General features: G+C 34.0%; 1 protein-coding gene across 6 annotated transcripts in view; it reads left to right on the top strand.

Moving 5' to 3' along the window:
• Stxbp5 (syntaxin binding protein 5 (tomosyn)) overlaps positions 1–24,594 on the top strand; it is a gene marked incomplete at its 5' end in the record, with an annotated part of 163,325 nt that overhangs the window by 122,166 nt on the left and 16,565 nt on the right. For 3 of the 6 annotated variants that reach the window (XM_013517356.1, XM_013517352.1, XM_005390623.2), the window contains 4 exon segments: positions 2,329–2,388; positions 2,486–2,533; positions 16,755–16,805; positions 21,936–22,175. In XM_013517356.1, coding sequence (XP_013372810.1) covers positions 2,329–2,388; positions 2,486–2,533; positions 16,755–16,805; positions 21,936–22,175 — 399 coding nt within the window. 6 annotated transcript variants of the gene reach the window in all.

The raw sequence follows: 24,594 nt of genomic DNA, 5'->3' as shown, positions 1-24,594 counted from the left end.
TACAAGAAAAAGATCAAAACCAAAAAAAAAAAAAAAAAAAGAAAAAGACCCTGTCTAAAAACTTGAAATTAGTATCTAAGTTGTTAGCTTTAAATATTTTTCAGAAATGGATAAAATAGCTAAGTGATATATTATACATTTTAAAACCAATACAGTTGGTATTTATGGGGAAGGGAGAAATGTGTAAAAGTGGGTTGGAAGTCAAATTCACACCTTCGTAAATACTAAGAGGAAGACCAATACTATATTATATTCATGTACAAAGTCATATACCTTTTGTTAAAATCAGTGTGCTTACTGAAAATTAATTCGTGAAATGGATTAACTTTTTTGAAAAGTTTTAAAATCCCATAATCAAGATTTGTGATTTCATGTTTAGCTAATCAGTATCAAAGCTATCCTCAGAAAACATGTATGAGAAAATACAAGCAATAAATATAGTTTTCCCTTTAAATAAACAAGTGGTCTGTTTGGAAAAGAAATTAATTCTACCCACCAAACTTATATACCATGAACAAATGAAACAGTGGTCTCTGGTCTTTATTTCGGAGAACTCAGATTGTTTCAGATTGTTTAACTGAGTACATTAATGATGGAAAATTTTTGGAAAAAAGTATATATTATGTTAATGCGATAAAAATCTATTAGGTTATTTTCAATTATAGGCTACACATACTATGATGTAAATGATGCCTTGACAATTTGCTGTGTGTTCTAGGAAAAGCAGTGAGCATAGATATCACTTGTGTTTGTTTAATTACAGTGATTTAGTAAAATTTATTCAAGTAGAATATACTAAAAACCACTCTAGAAGCTTTTCATAAGCTCTTGTTTACAGAACTTATGACAATCAGTAGTAAATATTTTCAGTTAACAGAAAAGTAAATGTTTTTGTTTTATTTACAGCCTATGTTACCTATTCTTATTTTGAAAACATGATTTTTATAAATGTTATTATCATATATAGCATCCTGCTAAACTAATATGAGATCTGTCAAAACTAGTATTAATACCTTTTTGTACATTCATGTGTCTGTCTGGTATCAGATGACAGTAACATCTTAAAATACAGGCAGCATATGACCATTATATTCTTTAAATCTGAATTATATGTAGATGTTAAACAAGTATACATGCTTCTGTTTCTGAAAATTTTACTGTGCTTAATGTTACTTACTTGAATTTTGTTTTTTTGGCATTGTATCACTGAGCTGTCGCCTTAGCCAATTCTATTTTTGAGACAGGATCTTGCCAGATTGCCCAGGCTGGGCTTGACTTTGTAATCCTCCTGCCTTATACTTGGATCCTGCCCCAGGAGTTGGGATTATAGGCATGCAGGATTGTACCACAGCATGTGGTATTGTTTGATAAGGGGTATATAAGACTCTATTAATACTAGTTAGCAAAAATAACATAAACTTTTAGAGTGTAATCTTTTAAAACCACTACAAAAGTAATTAGGCTGGACATGGTGGTGCAAACCTGTAAGCGCAGCACTCACTCGGGAGTCTGAGGTAGGAGGATCACTGTGAGTTCAAGGCCAGCCTGCACTATGTAGTGAGACCCTTCGTCAAAAAACTTTTTTAAAAAGTAATTTGCTTCTGCCAGTGTTGACAGGTTTTACTTGGTCAGAGAACATTAAGAATATTTGCCACCTGGCCAAAGGAGAGAAGTGCGGTATTTGACCAGAGAGAAATATGGGTGGCAAGTTTTGATTTTTAATTCATTAGGATTCAGAATTTTACAAGATTGCTTTTAAGTATGCAAAAGAAAATATTGGTTTACTTTTAATCATGTCGTTCATTCAACCAATACCTACTGTAGACACCTACATAAAAAGCACTCCATTGATAATAAGACACAAAAAATAATCAGATATGGGCCCTACATTGTAGATGTTCCTGTCCATTAAAGTCAGGTGTGTGTAAACTCAAAAAACTAAATTATTAACATGAGAAGCACGTGATACAGTGTTACGGGAATTCAGAGAAGGGCAAGTGATTTGAAGCTGGGGAAATTGTGAAAAATTCAGTAAATTAGATATACCTTTAAAGTGTTATTTTTATATATTCTGTAGCTTTTACGTGAAGATTTTTATGAAATTATTAAGGAAAAATTAGAGTTAATATATGTCCTAAAGTCTGTCATGAAAGATGCTGCACTACTGATTGCTGTGCTGTAAGGTTTTCAGAATTGGTGTGAACCACGTTAGTGTCCTTCCCACGGGGGCCGCAGCACGGGAACTTGCTTAGGGGTACCCAGAGGCTGTGCTCCGTGTACGTGTTTGTGACTGACCGTTCTGTTCCTTCCATTGTCTTCATTGTGTAGGTTCTTCATCTCCACTCAATTCAGATGATGAACAAAAAATGAATAATTTTATAGAAAAGGGTATAGTATCTTAATTTTAAAGTATTTTCTTTATGTTTAATTTATTTGCTTTACTTTGAATAGATTTTGACATTTTATATCAAAATATTATTTTCAGTGAAGACCAAAAGCAGAAACTTTTCCAAGATGGTAGCCAGTGATATAGGTAGGAAATAGAAATTTCTATTTTGTTTCTAATCCTTGCTATATGCAATGCTAACCCAACACCAGAAAATGATCCAAAGCATTGCATTTTGTATGTATTAATTTTTTATTTTTGCTAAACAATAATCTCTTGGGCTGTGTCTCTTCTAAATTTATTGGGCCAATAATTACTTAAAATCGGTTAAATTGGGTTTACAGTTCTTTCTCTGACTTGCACTATGAATTCTCTTAATTTTAATATTTGCTTAATTTTCAAATAAAGCAGGGTTCAATTTATACTATACATAGCTAAATTTTATGCAAATGAAGCTTTGAAGTAATCTTTTCTTTATATTTTCCTTATATATTTTTCTGTCTTTACTCAGTTTTTCTCATATTTTTAAGACCTCAAATTTCAGGTAAATGGTTTTCTAAAATTGGCTTTTTGTCTGTAATCTATACTACCTTTGGGTTAAGTGAGAATTTTCTTATATCCCCCCACACTGCAGATAAAAATATGTTATTCCTTCTGCATGTTCTTGTGGTTATGGATATTCTGTGAACTGTATTGCTTTGTCCAAGTATCTCAAAGTTTAAAAATGAGAGAAAAAATGTACAGTTAAACTTTAGGAGCATAAGTTAGGCATAAATTAGATGTTCTTTTTTTTCTTTAGTCACAAAAATTTAATGTTCGTCAAAGACTTTTTAAAGGCTTGAAAAAATATTATTAAAAAGCAGAAATTTGATTATTTAAATCAAATTTTTAAGCAGTTATTACATCTATTTGCCTCAAGACTTCTGCTACATATTCCTTAAATTTAACTAAATTAAAGGAACTTATTGGGTAGCTGGAATAACTTCACTTCTTTCCCACTGATAAAGTTCAAAATGGTTAAATTTTCAAAAATTCTTAAAAGTGACATCTGTGTTATCTGCGTGTTGTAAATTGAACCCTGTGTAGTCATATTATTGGTGGCTGTTAGCCCCTCTGGTTATTTTTAAATAAGGTGGTTTATTTGGGGGCAAAGTGTTTTTTATTTAAAGAGAGTCAAGTTATTTATCTCTGTATATTTATGTGTTTTTTAAGTGAATTTGTTGGTAATAGCTAAATCACTTTATGTGCTAGTACTGTAACATAATACTTTTTAACCACTTTCCTTTATAATGTATTTTATCTTAAGAATACATTAGAGGATCTTTTGTTGTCACATAATATAAAAATTAGAAAGGACTTTCCTACATGTATTTTACCAAATAACTTTTAGAATTCAATTACCTGGAAATTTTACTTTGCTTAAATGGTCTTTGATACATAAAGAAATTTGTTAAATTAATTTCTCTGATTGGTTTCTAATCTTAAGGTTATATTTGCTGTATTAAATATATCAAACAGCTTCTTCTTTTTTGTGTCTTGAATAGAATATGTAATTTCAAATACTTGAGCTTGACTTCACTAGCAAATTTGTTAGGGCTGAGAACATTATTAGAAGGATAATTCTTTGATACCATTCTTGATTTCTTTTCATGGTACTGGTGCCAGTTTCTACAGTTATTTTTTGGGAAACATATAAACTTTACTTTTTAAAATTATGCTACGATGCAAGTATGGATATTGACATTTCCTTCTGAACATTGACATTTCCCCAATTTTATATATAATTTTCTTTTCAATTGGAAGTTTTAGTGTGTTTTTTAATCCAAAGATTTGCTAACTTTAAATATGGAAAAGGTAATATCTCAATTTTTTTTCTTTTTACAAGTGGAGACTGCCCAGTTTTAGACTTACCAAATTTTCATGGCTGAAAATAAGACATCTTTGTTTGTCTCTCTACAGTAGTAACTAATCTTGTAATAAGAATTAGCATAAAATATGCTTTGAGAACATAAAATGTCAAGGAGACATTGTAAGAAAATTCATAGATCTACTGAGGACCTCTGTCAAGGCTGGTGTTTTCTCTGTAGTGCTGGGTTGGCAAAATTACTACTGCAGGAACCCTTGAGCACTCTGAACTCTTTATGTTCCTTGTCATACAATCTCATATTTGCCAAAAAGTGTCCTGAAAGTTCTGAAATGATCACCTTTCTCTACCTTCATCTACTAACACTCACAGCTTTTTGTTAGGTAGTTACGCCATGACCTCTTTAAAAAAACATAAGAATTAGACATAAGAGCTCCACAGCTGGCATTGGCAAAAGAGCCACATTGTATGATGGCGGATTGAATGCTTCTATCCCTACATTTCCCTTGTTCTTTGTGAATGCTGCTTGTGGTGGTGCAGAATGTCATTCATACTTAACTTGGGGCAGAAGACTAATTTTGTCATCAAAGTACATAAACATGGGTCTTTCAGGCCCATATTTATTCTTTAGAATATTTCTATGGATGAATTATTCATTTTAATACTTTGAGTTTTGTTGCATTAAACAATGAGTACTTAACAGGAAAAAAAATCACAAAAATGTATTGATTTTTTAATATTTATTGTTGATAAAAAAGCATTAAAATTTTCAACATCAGCTGTTTTTTGGATACTAAGTCTACAAAAAGAACATCACAAATTCTTATATGAGCGACAATTGAAATACCAATTGCACTTTACAAAAAAAGTACACTTTACTTCAGTTATCACACCTAAGGCATCCCGCACACATGACAGTAGCACATTCCATAAATACATGTCACTTACACTGACAGCACATGTGTTCTGCTTTCCTGGTCTTTTTGGAGGACTTATTTGACATCTCAGTGGTCTTGGTGTTTTATCAGGAGGTTTTTGTTATATTATACAGTGTGTATTTAACAGGATCATGAAATATCAATAAAGTATGAAATTCTTAATATATATTGTACTTTTAGAATAAAAATCAACTGTTTCACATCAGCTGTGTACTTGCTTACAAAATCTAAAAGACGGCATCAAAAATAAATTCCTACATTAACTACAATGAAAATACCAATGGAACTCCACAAAAAAATAAGCATTGCTTCAACTGTCCTACCCAAGGCAGTCTTCACACATGACAACTGCATGTTCCACGCATGCATTTCACTTACACTGACAGCACATGTGCTTAGCTTTCTTTACTGTGTGGCAGTCTTGTTAGCTCTTGTCTCTTCCTCTTTTGTCAGGAGCTTCCTACTATATTGAATAACATACACTTAACAGGGAAATAAGCTATCAATAAAATACACTATCAAATATATAATGAGTGATGAGAATAGACATCAACATTTTCATATCATCTGTTTCCTTGCTTACAAAACCTAAAGGATAACATCAAAAATAAAAATCTATGTGAACTATAAACACAAACAAAAATCTACCATGGGAATAAGCTTTGTTTCAACTGTCACACCCAGTGCAGTCTTCACATGTGAACTGCATGTTCCATACACAAATATCGCTTACATTGATAGCATGTATGTTTTGTTTTCCTGTACTGTCTTGTAAGGCACAGCTGACATCTTTTTGGTTTTCCTGTTGTCGTAGTAGGTATTCATGATACCGTGCCTGCCTGTTCACCTGTCAGTGCACCAGTGTGCTCCACAATTTTTTTGTGTAGTTCCCTGGCAGAAATATTTTGGTTTTCCTCTGCTATAAATGATCTCCTATGAGTTCCAGTTCCAGTCCTCTAAGAAAATTTCTCTGTGATATTTTGCACTTGTTATTTTCTTTGTAAACTATCAAACTATTTATGCCACACATTTAGAGTCAAGTAAAACACAACCATTGGCCAATGCTTTGTTTTTAAAGTGACGTCGTCATTGCATAACTCATCAACATCTATTCCACCTTTGGTTTTGTTAAGAAAGTTTTCATCTCAGGCCTCCATTTTGTTGAGGTTTCCTTGTCTGTATTTCCATGAGGGTGCAATATTGACATAAGCAGTAACAGTTTGTTCTTCTTTGCCATATAGGCCAGTGTTATCTTTCTGAAATCCAAAGATTGTACTATACAGTTCTCTGTTTTGAAATTGTAACATTTGATTTGGAAGGCAATTTGTGCTCTGTTAGCAAATGTAACATCAATTGGAAACTGGTAAACCAATTGTCAGATGTCACATTCTGATTAGTTTGGGAGATAAGAGTAATAAGGTTTTTCACAACATCATTCGGTTTATTATTATACAAATAAGGGCCTGATGGCTGAGTTACAGGATAAATGTCTAAGTTGGAAGCATAATAAGTCTTAAAAGACATAAATTTTTATGCCATATTTTGACCCATCACTTTTTAATAAGTTCTTAACATTCCTGCGATCACTGAGAAATCCCTGTTAAGGACAGCAGACCTATGAATGCTTTTAATTCAACTAGTGAAGTGTCATAATGAATATATTTTTGAGGATGGCTGTTGGTGCATGCAGAATGTTTTCCTTGCATTTCAGCCTTTGTGTTTCACAGCATGTTGTAGCATTTTGTCTGTTGCAAATTCCAACACTGAGTAGCAGTGCTGGCATTCTGTTCAATATGTTTCACCCCTGCTGAGACCCTCACTATATTTTGGGACCTGCTTCTAACATTGGATCATTCCATTCGGTTGCCTGGCCATTTTGCAGCATTTCACCTCATCAAATGTGTACTCACATTGCTGTTTTCTTTATCATCTGAGTCAGGGATGTCTGCGTGCCCTTGTCTGCATCAGTCGATTCTTGTTCCATTTCGCTGTCACAGGAACTTTGGTTCACATGGCCAGTGTGAGAGTCATCATCATCACCATCATTATCAATCATCATCGTCACAACTATTCTATTATGAAGATCATCCTCATCATCCATGCATGAGTAATCTGATGGTTCACTTTCGACCTCCTCCAAAATTTGCAAATCTTGTTTTTTGTGTGCCATTGTACTGAGTTGGGCTACTTCTACCAGAAAAATCAAAAGAAAACTTTTTTTTTTAACAAATCCTGGAGTGGTTTGGGTCTATGGGATACTCTATAATACTCAGGTAAACATGCACAAAACAAAATTACATGGAGCATAATGTTGGTAAAAATCCCATTTTGCCACTTTTGTACACATGACACAGCTTGTTGTGCATCATACCAAGTGGATAAACACAGATTTCTTCTTCAGTTCCTCAAAGAAAGGTACTAAGATGCACAGCCCAGCTACTATTGTTCTAAAGTACAAATTTACAGTAGAAAGTAAGGGATGGGCCCACAGGACCCAGGATTAAACAGTTTAACCCAATCATAGAAACTAACAGTATTTTTTGCACAACAGTACAGCTGAGATAGCTGAAACCAATAACTGTTTAAAATGTGCATATCCATTGTAATTTTCCTGGCATTGCATTCCCCTTCTATAAATAATTTTTTCTCATTTAATCCAATCACTAATTTCAGCAGGCTAGTTATTCTTTGTTTTTCAAATAAGAGAACTGAGTACAAATTAATTCATTACAAATGACAGAACAAAATTTTTACCCAAGTAGCCTGCTCGTGTCTGTCCTCTGTACTACTGTGCTATATTTCTTTTCAGTGCAACTTAAGGCTCCATGGGTTAAAAATATAAATCCATTGTTTGATTCATAATTAGATAATCTGGTTATGTTCCTGCCTATGTACCTAGTAATCTGGAAAAAATATGATTCATACTAAAGTCTGTCCTAGCACTATATCCCCGATGTTACCTTGGTATACCTATCACTCAAGAATACAGTGCCTGATTGGGGCTGGGGATTTAGCTCAGTGGCACAGCGCCTGCCTGGCAAGCACAACATCATGAGTTCGATTCCTGGTACTGGAAAAAAAACAAAACAAAACAAAAGAATACACTGCCTGAAAATCTACTGTCCTCAAAGACAAACTTGAAAAGGATAACTGGAGCAAACTGTGGAATACCTTAGCCCATCTACCCAAGTCTAGGTTTCACAGATTGCTTTCTGATTGGCATCTAAATCAGGTGAATGATTCTGACAGTGCTTCCTTTCTCATATATGAGAGCAGCCTATATAGAAGTGACTTTAGTATTCTTAGTTTTGCAGCAACAATACCATGTAATTCAGTTACATCATCTACAAAGAAAGTTACATGTAATATAAACATAGAGCTGTAATTTATTTTGCCTACTTTTACCTTATGATGGTTTTGTGAATAAGGTCTTAAGACCAACTTTCAAAATCAGTAACTTTTCCTGTATTGTTAGCAATGTTTGTAAGCACTTAGAATTGGGTATCAATTATTTACTCCTTATAAAAATTTGAAAGTAAAATTCTGAAAAGCTTTTAGTTATTTTAACATTATATAAAATAGTTCTTAAATATCTATTTTATTGCAAGGTATTAATCAAATTTTTTGTTATATACTTGTGAATAAAATATGTCCATATGTTAGCATTATTTGGTAGATTTGAAAGTACATGATTCAGTTTCTAAGGGCTGCTAACTCTATTTCATTATGATTTTATTTCATGCTGAAAGTAGATTTCTCACTGAATCTCATAGTCTGTGATGTGACCCTTGTTGCATTTTATTACAAATTTCCATTCAGAAGGCATGATTACCAAATTGCCTTATTACATGAAGCTATGAGGTAAAAGTAATGTTAAGAAATAAAACATAAAGAGTCAAAACTATAGTGATTTAAGAGTGCTATGCTGAACAAATAGAAATAACAGCTCGTTTAATGGGCATCTCCTAAACTGTAACCACTACACTAGATAATTTTTCACATTACATTTATTTGTTAATATAGCAAAGATTATACCACTAAGCCTCTTCATAGCTTTCCAGTTCTGAGAGCATATTATTTGGGTTGTGATCAATTCTGAGCAAAAACCAAAGTAATTTTTGAAGTCAATTTAAGTGAAGACAGTATTGTTCACTAGTCCAAGTGCTATTTTTATTAGCTCTGTTTGCATGAGTTCCCATGATTCTTTCTTAAAATTAGTGTTCTAGTACCTCAAAAATCCATTGACATTTTATTCCAAATCACCAACTCGTTAAATCACATTATTTTAAAGTAATTCTTACTCCTTTATTTTTCAAGAAAAGAAATTGAGTCTTAGAGAGTTTTAATGGCATATCCCAAGTAATACCCTCTGGTAATGACTTAGTAAGACCTGGAGTCTAAGTGTCTTAACTCTTATTTTACATGTGTCTTCACTGTAATGTTTCATACTTTATACTTCATATGCAAGCATTCACTTTCTCTTCCTTTTGTGATCACTTTTTCTGGTACTGTTTTCCCAATTCCTTCATATTTATGAGAAGAAAAATAAATTCACAGAAGTTCATTTAGAATTTGTTGCCATGTGAATGTAAAGTTGTATATCAAATTAATTAAGTAGTATTTTAAGTTATGACATTATTTTATTCATTGTAAAACAAAATAACACTGATATTTCTCCATTATATTCCCCAGCATAATGTGATTACTTAATCTGTAGAAGCTCACCATTATATTTCAACCCACAAAATAAGTGTTAAAAGAATAGCAGCTCATCTAGAAAAAGAAGATGAATAAGTATTCAATGATATCATTTTTACTGGTAATTTTATTTTATTTTTGCTTTTTTTTAAAGGAGGAAAGGTTTATTTAGCTCACAGTTTGTAGAGGTTTCAGTTCATAATAGGCCAGCTCCAAGGCAGGGCAGTGCATGGCAGAGCAGCAGCAGTGGTGGAAGACAACAAAAACAGAGAGAGGAGACAGAGAGAGAGACTGAAATTGACTGGTAATTTTAATATTTCCAAATTTGAAAGGCATTCCTTACCCTCAGTTGGTCAAGAACTAAATTTTATAGGTAGATAGTTCAAAACCATTGTACAAGTCCATGTTCCTGTTAGGAATCCTTTTCTTTTTCAGGATGATTAAAATCTGAAGAGTATTGACATATTACATGTTCAGATTTAAATTTTATTTCTGAATTTTTTTTCTGTTAAGTGTCCTAATAAATATTCTTGAAAGTCTTTTTGTGTTCTACATTCCTGTACCTTTGAGCACATTTATCTTTCTATAGAGTCATCTTTTTCTTAAAGGCTGTACAGTGATTTTCCAATCTATAAATAGCCTACTATTTGATTCCTAACAAAATTAATCTGAATTGATGTTACAGTACTGAAAAATATTTTGTCAGAACTTATGCAAATGTGGCAACTTAACTTTTATCATTACTTATTTTATTGGTTTGTTGGGACTGGTGTTTACAAAGTACAGCAGACTGTGTAGTTTAAGCAACAGAAATTTATTTCCTTCAGTTCTGGAGGGTGGAAGTCCAAGATAGCAGTATCAGCAGGTTTGCTGTCCTGTGAGAGCCTTTTCCTTGTCTTACAGATGGCTCTCTTTTCAATGTGTCCTCACCCGGCCTTTCTTTCGTGACTGTGTTTGCTCCACTGTCTGTTGACACTTCCTATCATAAGGACACTGAGTCAAATTGGAGCCCAACCTAAAAATTTCACTTTAACTTAATCACTTAAGAACCCTATTTCCACATATAGCCACAGTCATAGGAATTAAGGATTAGAGCCTCCACATGTGAGTTTTGAGGAAGACACATTCAGCCCTTAAACTTACAATGTTAGTAGTTATTATATTAAGATGTATGTATACTTTTTTGTCCTGTGGAACCTTCTTTGTAAGATGTTGCAAAGAGGGGCTGGGGATTTAGCTCAGCGGCAAAGCGCCTCCCTGGCAAGTGCAAGGTCGTGAGTTCGGTTCCCGGTACCGGAGAAAAACCAAAAAAAAAAAAAAAAAAGATGTTGCAAAGAGATTGACAAAAGCTGTAGGAATTCAAGGATGAAAAGAATTTGTTATAAAAAATTTTTTACTAGACAAGTGTTAACATCTCTTTAAAATTTTTCCTTCATTAAGATAATGAATACAAGTTCTGTGGATATTTGTAGAAGTCATCTTATTAAAAGACTTGGGTTTATTTTACACTGTGTCCCTTTGTTTAATTACATTTCATTTATGAAAAATGTTAGCTTCTTTCTATAGAAGCAAAGGTCCAATGACAGTTTCTATTCATTCGTTTATTCATTTCTTGCAGTGTTAAATATATTAAGTGCTAGACATACACAGATGCAGTATTTTGCAAGATAACATTTCTGAACTCAGGAATTTTACTTCTAATATGGTAAATAGACACTGATGTTACTAGTTCTAATAGCTATTAAAATAATATAAATGACAACAGAGCTTCTGCTTCTTGGTCCTGTCTTTCTCCTTGAATTCTTTACCATCCTACAAGCTGATTTTTAGGCCCTTTAACTATCCATGTGGTTTAATTTAATATGTGTACACTTCAGCATTATCCTTTTGCAAAGAATAGCATTGGATCCCTGCATATGATGAAAAAAGCAGTGTTTTCATTTTATTCCAAATGTTGAATCTCATAAACAGCAGTCAGTTTGCTTTTCTGATAACTTCATCATACTGTCATAATAGAAGTCTTTTCACCTTTATGTTTTTATTATACTCTAGGAAGCTGAGGCAAGAGGATCCCAAGTTTGAGCTCTGCCTGGGCAACTTAGTGATTTTTGTGAGATCCTATCTCAGAAAATAAAAGTGCTAGGGATGTAGCTCACTGTGAAGGCCCGTGTTTAATACCCAGCCTCCCAGACCTTCTCAAAAATCACATTCTACAACGTGGAAGTTAGGGTTCTGTTTTTCTTTCTTTCAAAAACCTGTGTATAGAAAATGTGTGTACAATGGATAGAAAAACTTCAGGAAAATTATAAAATATCTGTTTAAAAGAAGCAGTGAGAACTCCACAGTTGAGAAACCTTACAAAGATTTCTCCAGTTTAAAGGACTGAAAATCATCAACTGTGATAAAATTGTCATTTATATTATTGTGACCCGAGCAGTCCTTTGCCTGAAGGTTTGTTTGAACATTGTACATCTTTTCTTCGTGTTTGCTATGGTTGGACATGGTTCTTGTAGGTCCTCCAGAGTTTTACTAATTGACCAGTGTGCAATGTTGAGAGGTAGTAGGACTTTTAAAATGTAAGGCTTAACACAAAGTAATTAGGTCACTGGGGTGCTGCCCTGCAAAGGGATTAGTGTAGTGTTTGGGGCACACTGGTTAATTCCCACAAATACGGGTTGCTATGAAAAAGCCATGGATCCCTGTGGCTTCTTTTCTCACCATATAATTTCTTATCACATTCATGTACCACCGTTAGGCCATCACTCTTGAGGTGCTCATGAGTGGCAGAATCAATAGATCTACTCAATCTTGGAGTTTCAGCTTCCAAAAATGTGAGCTAACTAAGCCTCTTTTTAAAGTAACCAGCCTCTGGTATTTTGTTACAGCAATTTTCCTCACCAGTTTTCCTCAGATTTAGGAACCCTTTGCTATTGTTCCCATTGTGTATGTCGATAAAAAATTACCTAGTTTGTACTCTCCAGTGACAAATTTTGAGAGCAAGGAAGATACTGAGTATTGTGGGCAAGAGCTGAAGAAAACACAGGTGAAGACAAGAAAAACACCTTGTCTTCCAGAAACTCCTATGCCTTCAGCTTGAAGGCCACAGTGGAACCTGAGCAACATTGAGGCATGAGCAGAAGTTTCCTGATAAATGTAATAAAGTAAGATGACAGGGTAACTGGGTTGACAAGTGCTTCTGAGAAGTAAAAATATCAACATCATAAAATCACTGGATAAAGTCTACAACTCTCTCATGACAATACTATGCCAGAGTACAAGAAATGAATGAGCCGCAAGGGCTGACCAAAAGGGTTATCCAGAGGTGGATCTGCCTCTTCTGGACCCCATCCAGGAAGTTGACAGACTTGCAAACAAGTATATTTGCACACTTGCAGACAAGAAGTCCTAGAAGCAGAAAAATGCAGACTTTTATCCTAAAGTTCAACTTTAAACATTAATGTTTACAACTTTCTATAGAAAACGATAATATTGGTCAAAGTACAGGAACCTTTCATTCCCAGGAATTGAACAAGCATTCCAAGACTGTCATCCTGAGAGAAAGAAAAAGCATCAAGTAAGCCCCACAAGTCTCCCAGCTGTCTGCCTCACAGCACTCCTCAGGGGAACCCAAGTGGAGCTGCACTGAGCAAGGAGACAGACTGCGAGTCTAGGCTGCTAAAGTGAATAGAATTTGTGGAGCTAAGAAAGGAACTGTCCTGATAAGTTCGCAGGAATTGAAGCCAAGTCTGGGAAATATTATACTTTAAACATATATTTGGAAAGAACCATTCTTATTCAAGAATCTTAGGTCTACATCTTTTCTTTTCTTTTTTAGTACCAGGAATTGAACTCAGGACCTTGTGCTTGTCAGGCAGGCACTTATGCCACTGAGCTATATCCCTAGTCCTAGGTCTACATCTTGAAGTTAGAAAAAGAAGAAAAAATTCCAAATTAGGAGGAGTGGAAGCAAATACTAGTAATCACCTGTCGCCTCTATACAAAGAGATTTAGAAGGATGCTTAATTAAGTTACTCTTAAGGTTCATTTCTGGTTGACAAACTGTTGGGCGATGTCTTAAAACTTGCTTTTTCTTGCATTGTTTTAATTCTTTATAATAAGAATATATTATTTTTATAAAGATAACTTTGTAAATCTAGTTTAACTGTTCCTGATGATATATCTAGTACATAACCACTGCATGAAATTTTTCAGGCTTTACACTAAAATATGTATGAAATGAAAAATGTGATTATTCCATTTCAGTAAAAGTCATGTAAGAGTAGATGATTACAGCCTAAGTCCCCAGTCCCACTTAAGACGGACCCATGCTAGATCCACAGTTCTGCTGCCTGTCAGTTAACAGACCTTTAGACAGATGCCTCATTGTACAAAAAAAAGAAACTCTTTAAAGACTCATCATAACAAAAGTGTTAATCCCGGGGATTTAAATCCCTCCCATCACTCCTCTTCCTTCATCTCCTTCCTTCTACTCAAAAGCATACACTTAATAAAATTGAAAGGAAACGTAGTAACGTTCTTGGCAGAAACCTATCTAGTCACTGAAAGCATCGACAGAACTATTTCCAATTGATGAGATATTCTTTTAACATTATGTAAAGAAAAACAAGTTTGTTATTTGTATTTTTTAAATTGCTAAAGCTATTTTCTTTGCCATGTTTACCTATGTATTGAAATTAGTTTTTGAAATGAATTTGAAAGGTTAACCTTACTCTTGTCTTTTAAGATTTTTCTCTATTTCCTTGTTTTAGGTTACTGGGAATATTACCATAGGTTTAGAATGGTGGACCATTAGGTTATTTGCAAATATATTTATAGCATATTTGTGCTGTGTTTCATCATTTGTGATAAATTTATACTTATTAGTAGTAACTGTCATTTATAATGTCTTTCTGTGTCCCAGATATGATGCTTAATTCTTTGCTTACATCATGTTACGTAGTCCTCACAACTGGCCTCCTCTCCTCAGATAAGGAAATTCAGTGTTTAGAGAGGCAAAGTAATTGGCTGAGTAACAGGTTGAAGTAGACTAAAACTCAAGTTTGGCTTGATTCTAAATGCGGTCCTAATCACTACAAAACATACCCCAATTCTTATTTTTCTTCCCTTATCTTTTTCCTCCTTCCTGATAGAAAAGCTTGTTCAAGATATGGTATGTGTGTGTGCGCGTGCGTACACATGCTTACTACATATACATATTGCAGTTAATGAATTTGTGCCAGTTCTTACTGTAAAGTTATAGAGACCTTACATTCAAAGTGAAGTCCACAGACTAACTAAATTTGCATTTTCTGGGAGCTTGTTACAAATGTCTCTTGGACCTTAGTATACATTTAGAATGTGCATTTCAAGAAGATCCTGGCATGATTGGTATAAACATTCAAGTTTGAAAAGCGCAAGTCCGAAAGCTCCAAATAACTTGAACAAATCTGACTACTAGAGTGTATTGAGGTAGCGTCCATACCATCAGATTCTAAGAACTTTATGCCAGGTTGATCTACTTCAGATGATACATATATTTATAGTTACCACTTAGCAGTCTGTGTTTATTGTACCTATGGTGGTTGGTGTAAACCTCTGAATTCTTTCAAAGTGTACAATACTGCTTTTTAAGGTACTGTTTCAGAGTTATAATATCTTCTAATTTTGAGGGCATTGTTTATCAAATATTGCAGCCATGTATGTGAAATCAACTAACCACAGATTTTATTTGGCTATTTCAGTTTTGTATTACATTTAACTACTGGAATTTATAAGTTTATGAAAATGGGATGACTGATTGTACATGTGACCTATTGTTGTTTATTAAAGGATACTAATTAAATTAATGAAGCTTTGAGATTTTAAAAAAGTGTCATCCTCCTTCATCCCTTTCCAGACTGCCTAATGCCTCTTTCCTAACACTGGATTTGTCATTTTTTTAGATGTGGAAGTTATGTACTATGACTGGATTTCTCTTTGTTTACATGGCGCCTTTATGGACTAGCAGGGTCTGTGCTTTAAATATCTCCTAACAGTCCAAAGTTTAACCTAGTGTATGCATTCATGTATTAACAAACACATACTCTCAAATTTCACCTAGGGAGCACTATTCTGTTACGCATGCACTACCACTAACATAGTAGACATAGTTGAACAACCCCTAACTTTAAATTACTTCCCAGATCAAGACAATAACTGATTTTGAGGATGGAAAGTGAATTCCATTAGGCTTATTCATTAGCTTTTAATTTTTCTAGTGCTGCATAAGAATCCCTTTATTTATTTAAATATTATAATTTTAGATTAAACATGACTTTGGCTTTTTGTCACAAATATAAAGGGAAATATTAACGTATCAATGACCGAGTCGTATTTTATGGTGTAATCAAATTTTTTGAATTGATTATGGAAGTAGGAGTGACTGTTCTACAAATCAATTTAAAAACAAGCACAATAACTGAAGGCAAGAAGCTGGAAAGATTTTCTGTCACTTACCCAAGCTTTGCCTGAGACCTGTATTGCCCTCATCTGCCACATCTTCTTCTGGGAATGACTTTTCTTCTCTTAGAAAAGTCTAGCCCTTCCTGTACACTTAAATAATAATTAAATGTTAAAATGTAACAGGCTTCCTTGAAGTACGAGCTTCAAGGACACAAAGATACTACATCAGGTAAAGTAAGTACTATACATTTATAAAAAGTTGAAATTTAAGATTTTATTTATATTCCTAATATTATTAATCATATTTTAATTATCCTAGTGTCTAGGCTTAGTGATAAAAGTATTCACTTCTATCTTGAAAATCAGTTGGTATTAATCAAAGAATAAAATATTCTTCAAAATTTTAAAAATACATTTTATTTTTCAGCAAAGATGTCAAGGAAATTAAGCTTGCCTACTGACCTAAAGCCTGATTTAGGTAAGTAAAATAAAGTTAAAAAAAAAATTGGGGGCCAGGGTTAGAGCTCAGTGGCACAAGCACCTGTCTGGCAAGTTCAAGGTCCTGAGTTTGATTCTCAGTACCAAAAAAAAAAAAATTGAACTCTCTGTAATAGAAAAAAAAAGTCAGAAAATATAAAATTACTGCAGTCTAGAATTTCATCATAAATTAAGTTTAAAATGACTAAGATTTGATAATCATTGTTTGGTATATTTTATAGGAAGGTATGTGTAAATTATAAATATAATACAAATTTAAGCAAACCAAAGTAGTACATTTCCTCACCCTTTTCATACTCTATATCTAAAAAACATTAGCATAAGATTGAAATTTGTGCAAAAAGAGCCTGTAATTATCAGTAATTATATAATGTGTTATTAGTGAATAAGTACACAGTGTTTAGGTGTCATCGGTGGGACACTATATTTTTTCCTATAAATATAGTGGTGCCACAGGTGAAGGGAGCAAGAATTAAAGCGCATAGGCTAGCTTGTGTTTTGAGAATGGCATGGTTTCCTCTACTTTAAAAAATAAAAGGGTAATTTGACCCCAAATCTAAAGTTTATATTGTACATTTTTTTTCCTTATAAGAGGGGCCCAGAGTTTTTGTTTTACTCTCTGAGGCTCATGATTTCAATAACATTGAATACTATGAATTAAACTAGCCTTAGTTGTTTCAGTATCTTAAAACTGTGAGAAAGCCCATGTAGAAATACTTTTAAAACTAGTAAAAAAAAAAAAAAAAATAACAATCATTTTAGTAGTACTAAAATGCACAAATTGTATGTATGTATATAAAATTAATTAATCTAAGTGTATCCACCATGCTTTTATATGTCTTTATCCAGTTTATGGTTTTGCTAGCATTCCCATATATTTCAATGCATTATGTCAGTTATAATTTCAACTGTTACATGCCTTGAGAATATCTATGTCTGTGTTGCCTAAGTATTTTTCTTCAAGGTATTTCTCTGCTGAACTATTTTTTGTGTGTGAAGATTTTTTGCTATTGTTAGATTTTGATCAAGGAACCAATGGGGTTAAAAATTCAACTGTATTACTAGATTGAAGTTGTCCCTATGTTGTTAAAGCAGTTTAGTGCGTTGGGTTGTCCTGCAGCCCTGGAAGCTTTTGTGAATGGGATTCATTTCTGCTTATGGGCATTTATGTTATAGTGCACTCTCACTATAGCTTCACTATCCTGAAATCCTTAATAAGTTGGAAACCATAGGTGTAATTGTTACATTTCTGACATTTTTTTAAAGTTTCAGCCATACGAGGCATACATCAAATTGTAATATGCCCTGCTATTAGCTTTTTGTCCTAATTTTTGCGCCAAGCAAATTCATCTCCTGGTATTACGTTTTAACCTGGAGATACAAAATTGCACTGCATAAAGCTCTTATGTGGAAAGTAGAGAGTAGTGTATAGAAAAACAATGTTCTAGGCCAGAGGAGCAATGAGAAAGCAGTAATTCTGTGACATTTCTGTCACTAGTACTGAATGAAGGCGTTACTGATGAACTTTAAATCTGCATTTAGATCTGCCAGAAAGATTGTGTTCAGGTACTTTTTATTTATCTAAACAGTTTTGAATACTCATTAATAATAGCTTTCCAACTGTATGCTATTGCTGATAAGGCTGTGTAGTTGCCTAACAGAAAATTTTGTACTTGGACACAAATCCTGACTCTTCCATTTATTGACAGCTTTGTCATCTTGGGCAAGCCATTTAACCTCTGTGGGCTTCTGTGTAATTGTTTGTTAAATTATGATGATAATACTTTTCAAGGTGATTATGTAGATTTAGTAAGTACATAAATGCAGAGTCTTACAATGCCTGGCACATGTAAGCTTTGCTTAATTGTAGCAGTTTTTATTTCTGCTTTTGTTCCTAGAACTATTAAAACTAAACATTCTGTTTGTTTAACTTGCCAGTTTCTAAAACTGAAACCACAGAGATGCATGACACATAACTCACTAGGAGTAACTAAGTTATAATTCATAAACTAATGAGAATGGTAATTTGTTTTCCTGTCAATTGTAGGTAGATGATAAAATAAGCTCTGTAGATTTACAAAGTTCCTGCTAAATTTTTATTGAATCTATTTTTTCCATATTGATCTAGCCTTAAGAGTTTCTTTGGAGTCTAATTTTTATAGATAAGTTATATAATAAAAATGCACCTGTAGCTTATGGTCTTTAATTGTTAATTCAGTCCGTTAATGTAAAACACTGTTCTCTTGGCCCATGATTTCACAAACATGTGGATTATTGTAAATCATCTATTGTAATTTAAGTATATATTAGTACAAGTTTTTCCACAGGTTAGTTTACTTTGAAATTTATGTAATCCAGTTTCTTGAATCATTATCTCCCATTGCTATCATTAGGAAACAACTAAACATATCTGGAGATACAAATTTTATGTGTGTCAAATTTTATGTGTCATTTATTTAAGTAAAAAATTAGATACATTTATCATTGAAAAACAAATTTAAATTTTCTCTCATTTTACTAAGATAACTTTGGTAATTATAAAGAGTAAATAAGTAAATAGTTGGAATCATTGCCATATGAGAAACCTATCCAGTAATGAACAGTTGATTATGGAAAGTTATTTTATTTACAGTAAGTAGTTTAGTCCATTTTCTCATGCTGTAACAAAATACCCAAACCTGGAAGCCTTATAAAGTGAAGATGTTTATTAGCTCGTAACTCTGGAGATTGAAGAACATAGTACTCACATTTGCTTGTCTCTGTTAAGGCATTTCTACACATCACAGCACCCTGGATGATATCATGGTAGGAGTATACAAGAGCTTTCCAATGGCAAGAAAAGATGCCAGATGGATTCCGGGTCCAAGCTTGCCCTTTATAACAACCTCTCTAGCAGTAACTGACTAGGTTCTCTCAAAAACTACATGTATCTTCTCTGCGGGTGACGCCTCTCTATGACCTATATAATAAAAATACAGGCCTCCCAGCGGGCTTTCTGCTTAGAGATCCCACCACCTTTTAGTATTCTCACACTGCAGATCTGCCTCTGGCACATTCACCTTGGGGGACGCACTCAGGCCATATTCAAATTATGACAGTGGTCTTTTCTAACAGCAAATACTGTCTGAAGCAAAAGAAAGAACACTTTAAAAACTACAGTTGGAAATTACCCTTTTTTGTTTTCTTACTTAGAAATTTTGTTTCCAGAGGCTAGCTGTAATCACAGAATTATTATTGGGAGGAATATTTTCTATTGCAGAATCTAAATTTGATTGCAAAAAGCTCTTGGGGAATTATAACTAGGATTCATTTGCACCTTCTATTTAACAATACAATTTAGGATTTAAAATTTTTTTCATAACATGAATGGTTGTTTCTTTCATTGAAGCATTGAAAACAAGTAATTTGAAAGTGATGTATTTATTAGATGTGAGTTGTAGAAGCTTACTGTGAATTTCCTTATGTCCTAATGGTACCACAGAAACACTGATTTTGATATTTGGGTACAGATCTGTCTTCAGTGTTGTTTGGATAGCTTTTGTGTAAGAAAGGCCCTGGGTAGAGTTCTGCAAAGTGTCAAAATGGCACTTGAGACATTTACATTCACATTAGAGTGGAGGATAAGATAAGTCCGAAATCACTGAGAACAAATGTACTCTGAGTGCCGTGGGAGACAGACAGAGCTCTATGGCTGTGTATCCAGAAGGGAAAGAAGCTGGTTGTAGGAGTCAGGATAAACTGATTGAATCAGAAACTTAAGCATAGCTTTGATAGGTAGCAGAAAGACTGATGCAAGATACTAGTCAGAAAATCACCGTCAGAACTATAGCAGTTGTTAAATGATTATTTTTGTGGAAAATCCAAGGGCTCGCTTTATTTTCCACAGTGAGCGGGTGAGTGCAGCATTAGGAGATAAGCCCGGAAGGTAGGGGGAAGGTCTTCTGTGAAAAGTCTTGAAAGTCTGAGTAAGAGTGTGAGCATGACTAACTAGAAGGGGAGAATCCACGTGGACTTTTTAAATGGAGGTGACCGATTTTAATTGGGTTGTGTTAGAAGTGAGAGCTGAAGGTGGGGAGGTGAGTCTAGGTAAATGGTAACATTAGGATGATAGTAGTTTGACAATGGAAAAATTAAAACAGAACCTTATAATAAATGACAGAGGGCTTGGTGTCCCATCAGGTGTGCAGGTAAAATGAAAGAGAGAAATCAGAACTATGGCTTGTTTCAAGTGTTATTTCTTAGGAAAATGGCAGTGTCATTAATATAAACAGTGAGACATAGGGGAAGAGTCTAGTTACAGTTTATCCTGACTCTGGAATATAGTTACGAGAAAAGCGAGACTGGTCTGAGATATGCTTGGGATTGACTACAGAGAAAACAGATAAAGATGAGATTCATTAGTATAATTTGAAAATATCCTTCTTGTTACAGAACTGAGCAAAGGGAATATGTCTGGTATCAAATATGATACAGATACCAGTTACACATTTTGCAGAAAAATATCTTAGATGAATGTTGATTATACCTAATATACCTAATATGATATCTTTTTTATAACATGTAGAAATTAAAAAGAGCATCACTCTTCTAGTTCTGCCCAGTCATGAATTCTGTTACCAAAGGAAGAAACCCCTGTGAGGACAGAATGCTGAAATTTAAAAAGCAGCCGGATTACAAATGTCACACATTCAAAACGTCATTGTGATGCCCCTACCTCAGTTCTGCAAGCTGGATTTATTCATTTGTATTTTACATTTAAGCAATATGGAAATTTTGTTATAGAAAAGTAAATTGAGCCAGGTGTTGTGGCACATGCCTGTAGTCCCAGCACTCAGGAGGCTGAGGCAGGAGGATCAGTAAAATTTGAGGTTAGCCTGGGCTACAGAGTGAGCTCAAGGCCATCCTGAACTGCATAGTGAGACCCTGTCTCAAAAAGACAAAAAACAAAAACAAAAACAAAAAAAAACAAAGGCAAATTGATATTTTTCAACTAAAAGGAAATTACACCTAAATATTTGGTTTTTTAAAGATTAACTGTTTGACAAATTTATATCCCAAAAAGTGATATTTTATAACTTGAGCACTCTCACAACACTTTAAATCGTTTCAGACGTAAAAGATAATTCCTTCAGCAGATCACGGAGCTCCAGTGTGACAAGCATAGATAAAGAGTCCCGAGAAGCGATCTCTGCTCTTCATTTCTGTGAAACCTTTACGCGGAAGGCGGACTCCTCTCCTTCCCCGTGTCTGTGGGTTGGAACCACCCTAGGAACAGTGCTCGTCATTGCGCTGAACCTTCCCCCAGGGGGAGAGCAAAGACTTCTTCAGCCGGTGATTGTGTCTCCGAGTGGTAAGCGTGCTGTGGTGCTGCACTTAGAGTCCCATTACAGGCAGAATCTGCTGTGATTTTACTAGAAACCTTTGCTGTTTATTATTGTATTAATGTAAGAATTTTAAAACATAAAGTAAATGGGGATAGTGATAATGTTAGGTTTTTAGTAAAGGAATACATGGAGCAAAGTTTAAAATACAATTTATACAGCTATTCAAGTTTTATGATTTTTAAAACTCTAGGATCATTTATAAAATGATAAACACATAAGAAAATTTTAAAAATTATTATAATAGTATATTCCCAATACCTCAAAATATTATGTTCTATAAGCAGAATGTTATGTACTTAGGGGAAGAAAACAGAAATGTATATTTCTAAACATTCTACCCTGGGTTATTTTTGATTTTGTAAGTGTGACATCAGAACTTGGCTTGTTGTAAGCATTGTTCCTCAGGAGAACAGGAGGGTCATTAATATAAGTAGTCTCACAAGAAGAATTTAGTGCTGTGTTTAATGATGTCAGTTTAATTTTGCAAAATGAGTCAGATCAAAAGAGTCTAATAAGCTGCTGGAAAGCAGTTCCAAGAAAAATTAGGCCAGGGTTTGAAACAGCTTGGGGATTGGCCTCTGAGAAAGCAGCTGAGGATGAGAGAAGTATTGTACTAGGAGAAAATTATTTAGTAGCAAATCTAAAGAAGTTCTGCAACCTTCATGTATTAAATGTGAGATTAGAGTTTTTTCAAATGTATATGGAGTTTAAGTCTAGAAATAACTGAGAGCCCCTATTCTGTTACTACTCATTTATGATCCTCTAGACAGAAACCACCAGGTCTGTTTCTATGTAGACTTTTACAGTTCATAGAATTCAGAATTAAAATGTAATTATGACCTTTAGTGTTCATTTCTCAACTGTGTTTACCTTAAATAATCTTGAATTTTTTCATTCAATAAATACCTGAGTATATAATGTATACTTTCTTGTTAGATTAAAGTAAACAGGGTACAGAACGGTCTTCTTCCTAATCTGTTTCTTTTTTTTTTTTTTGGTTTTTCTCCGGTACCGGGAACCGAACTCACGACCTTGCGCTTGTCAGGCAGGCGCTTTTTGCCGCTGAGCTAAATCCCCAGCCCCCTAATTTGTTTCTTATTAGTAAGCAACAAATGTGTATGTAGCGACAGAAAACCTGGAAAGGTAAAAATCAAAACATTGACAAGAATTCTCAGTGGTTAGTGATACTCAAGGAATTTTTATTTTCCTCTGTTTGCTACTTTATGGTTTCTGTATATTTTATAATAAACATCAGTTTGTAATAAGAGAAGTTTCCAATAAAAACAAATGGGGAGGAATTTAATATAGGTAATTTATTACTAATTATAAAAAGTATTTATTTACCCTTGCAATAAAATCAAATTAGTTGTGGATTTACTTTGATGTAAGAATAACTTTCATACAGCAGTCCCTTCTCAGTGGTGAAATCTTCGGGGTTTGTATTTAATGAGATGCCTGTTTGAAGTGAGAGTTGCTTATGGTGGCGCACGCCTGTAATCCTGGCTACGTGGGAGGTTGAGGCAGGAGGCCTGCAAATTCAGGACCAAATAGATAATAGTAAAGAATAAAATGAACATTCATTCACTCATATATTTACAACAACATGTGTATATCAAAGAACATTTTAAAAATATCAGTGACTCATGTTATTTGTATTGCAGCTGTGACACAAGAACTATTTTTCAAGCAGATGGGTTTCTGTGCTTAAGAATTGAATTGTTCTGCTTTGTTCCTTTTTTCCTTTTCTGTTCTTTTCCCTTACCTCCATCTCTTCCTCCATCTCTCCTTTCCTTCCTTCCTGAAAGAGAAAGGCCTGTCAGTTAGCGATGTACTAGGAAACATGCTAAAATATTGCCAACTATAGGACAAACATATTTAAAGTTATTATGGGCCGTGTTTCGAAAATCCACAGATTAGAACTATGTATGTGCTAAAAATGGTTCCTAGCTTGGCATGCTGACATATGCTTGTAATTCTAGCACTCTGAGAGACTGAGACAGGAGGATCACAAAGTTGAGCCCAGCCTGGGCACTTAGTGATTTAGCAATTTAGCAAGACCCTCAAAAAGACAAACAGTGGTTCCCAAATTAATAGGAATAACTCAGCTGACTTCATCAAGACTTTAAAGCTAGAAACTCTTCAAGTAAATCAAAGTAAAAAAAAATAAAATAAAAGTTCTTAGGAAAATCGCTAGCTTTAGAATGTCTTGAGGAAAGAGAAAATTTATAATGATTAAAGCTATAATAACTGCTCTATTTCTCCTTTTTATAGCAAACTGTTCAAAATATGTAAATTATCCACTTGTCAAAACTGAACTAGTGGTTACAGTTACTAATTTTAGCCAATGAAAGTGTAGGATTCCCAGTCAAATTTATTTGCACATGA

This window comes from Chinchilla lanigera, unplaced genomic scaffold (genome assembly GCF_000276665.1).
Source record: "Chinchilla lanigera isolate Chin_1 unplaced genomic scaffold, ChiLan1.0 scaffold00038, whole genome shotgun sequence".
Taxonomy (NCBI): domain Eukaryota; kingdom Metazoa; phylum Chordata; class Mammalia; order Rodentia; family Chinchillidae; genus Chinchilla; species Chinchilla lanigera.
The sequence above is the reverse complement of the archived record's forward strand: the minus strand, read 5'-3'. Positions and strand labels throughout refer to the sequence as shown.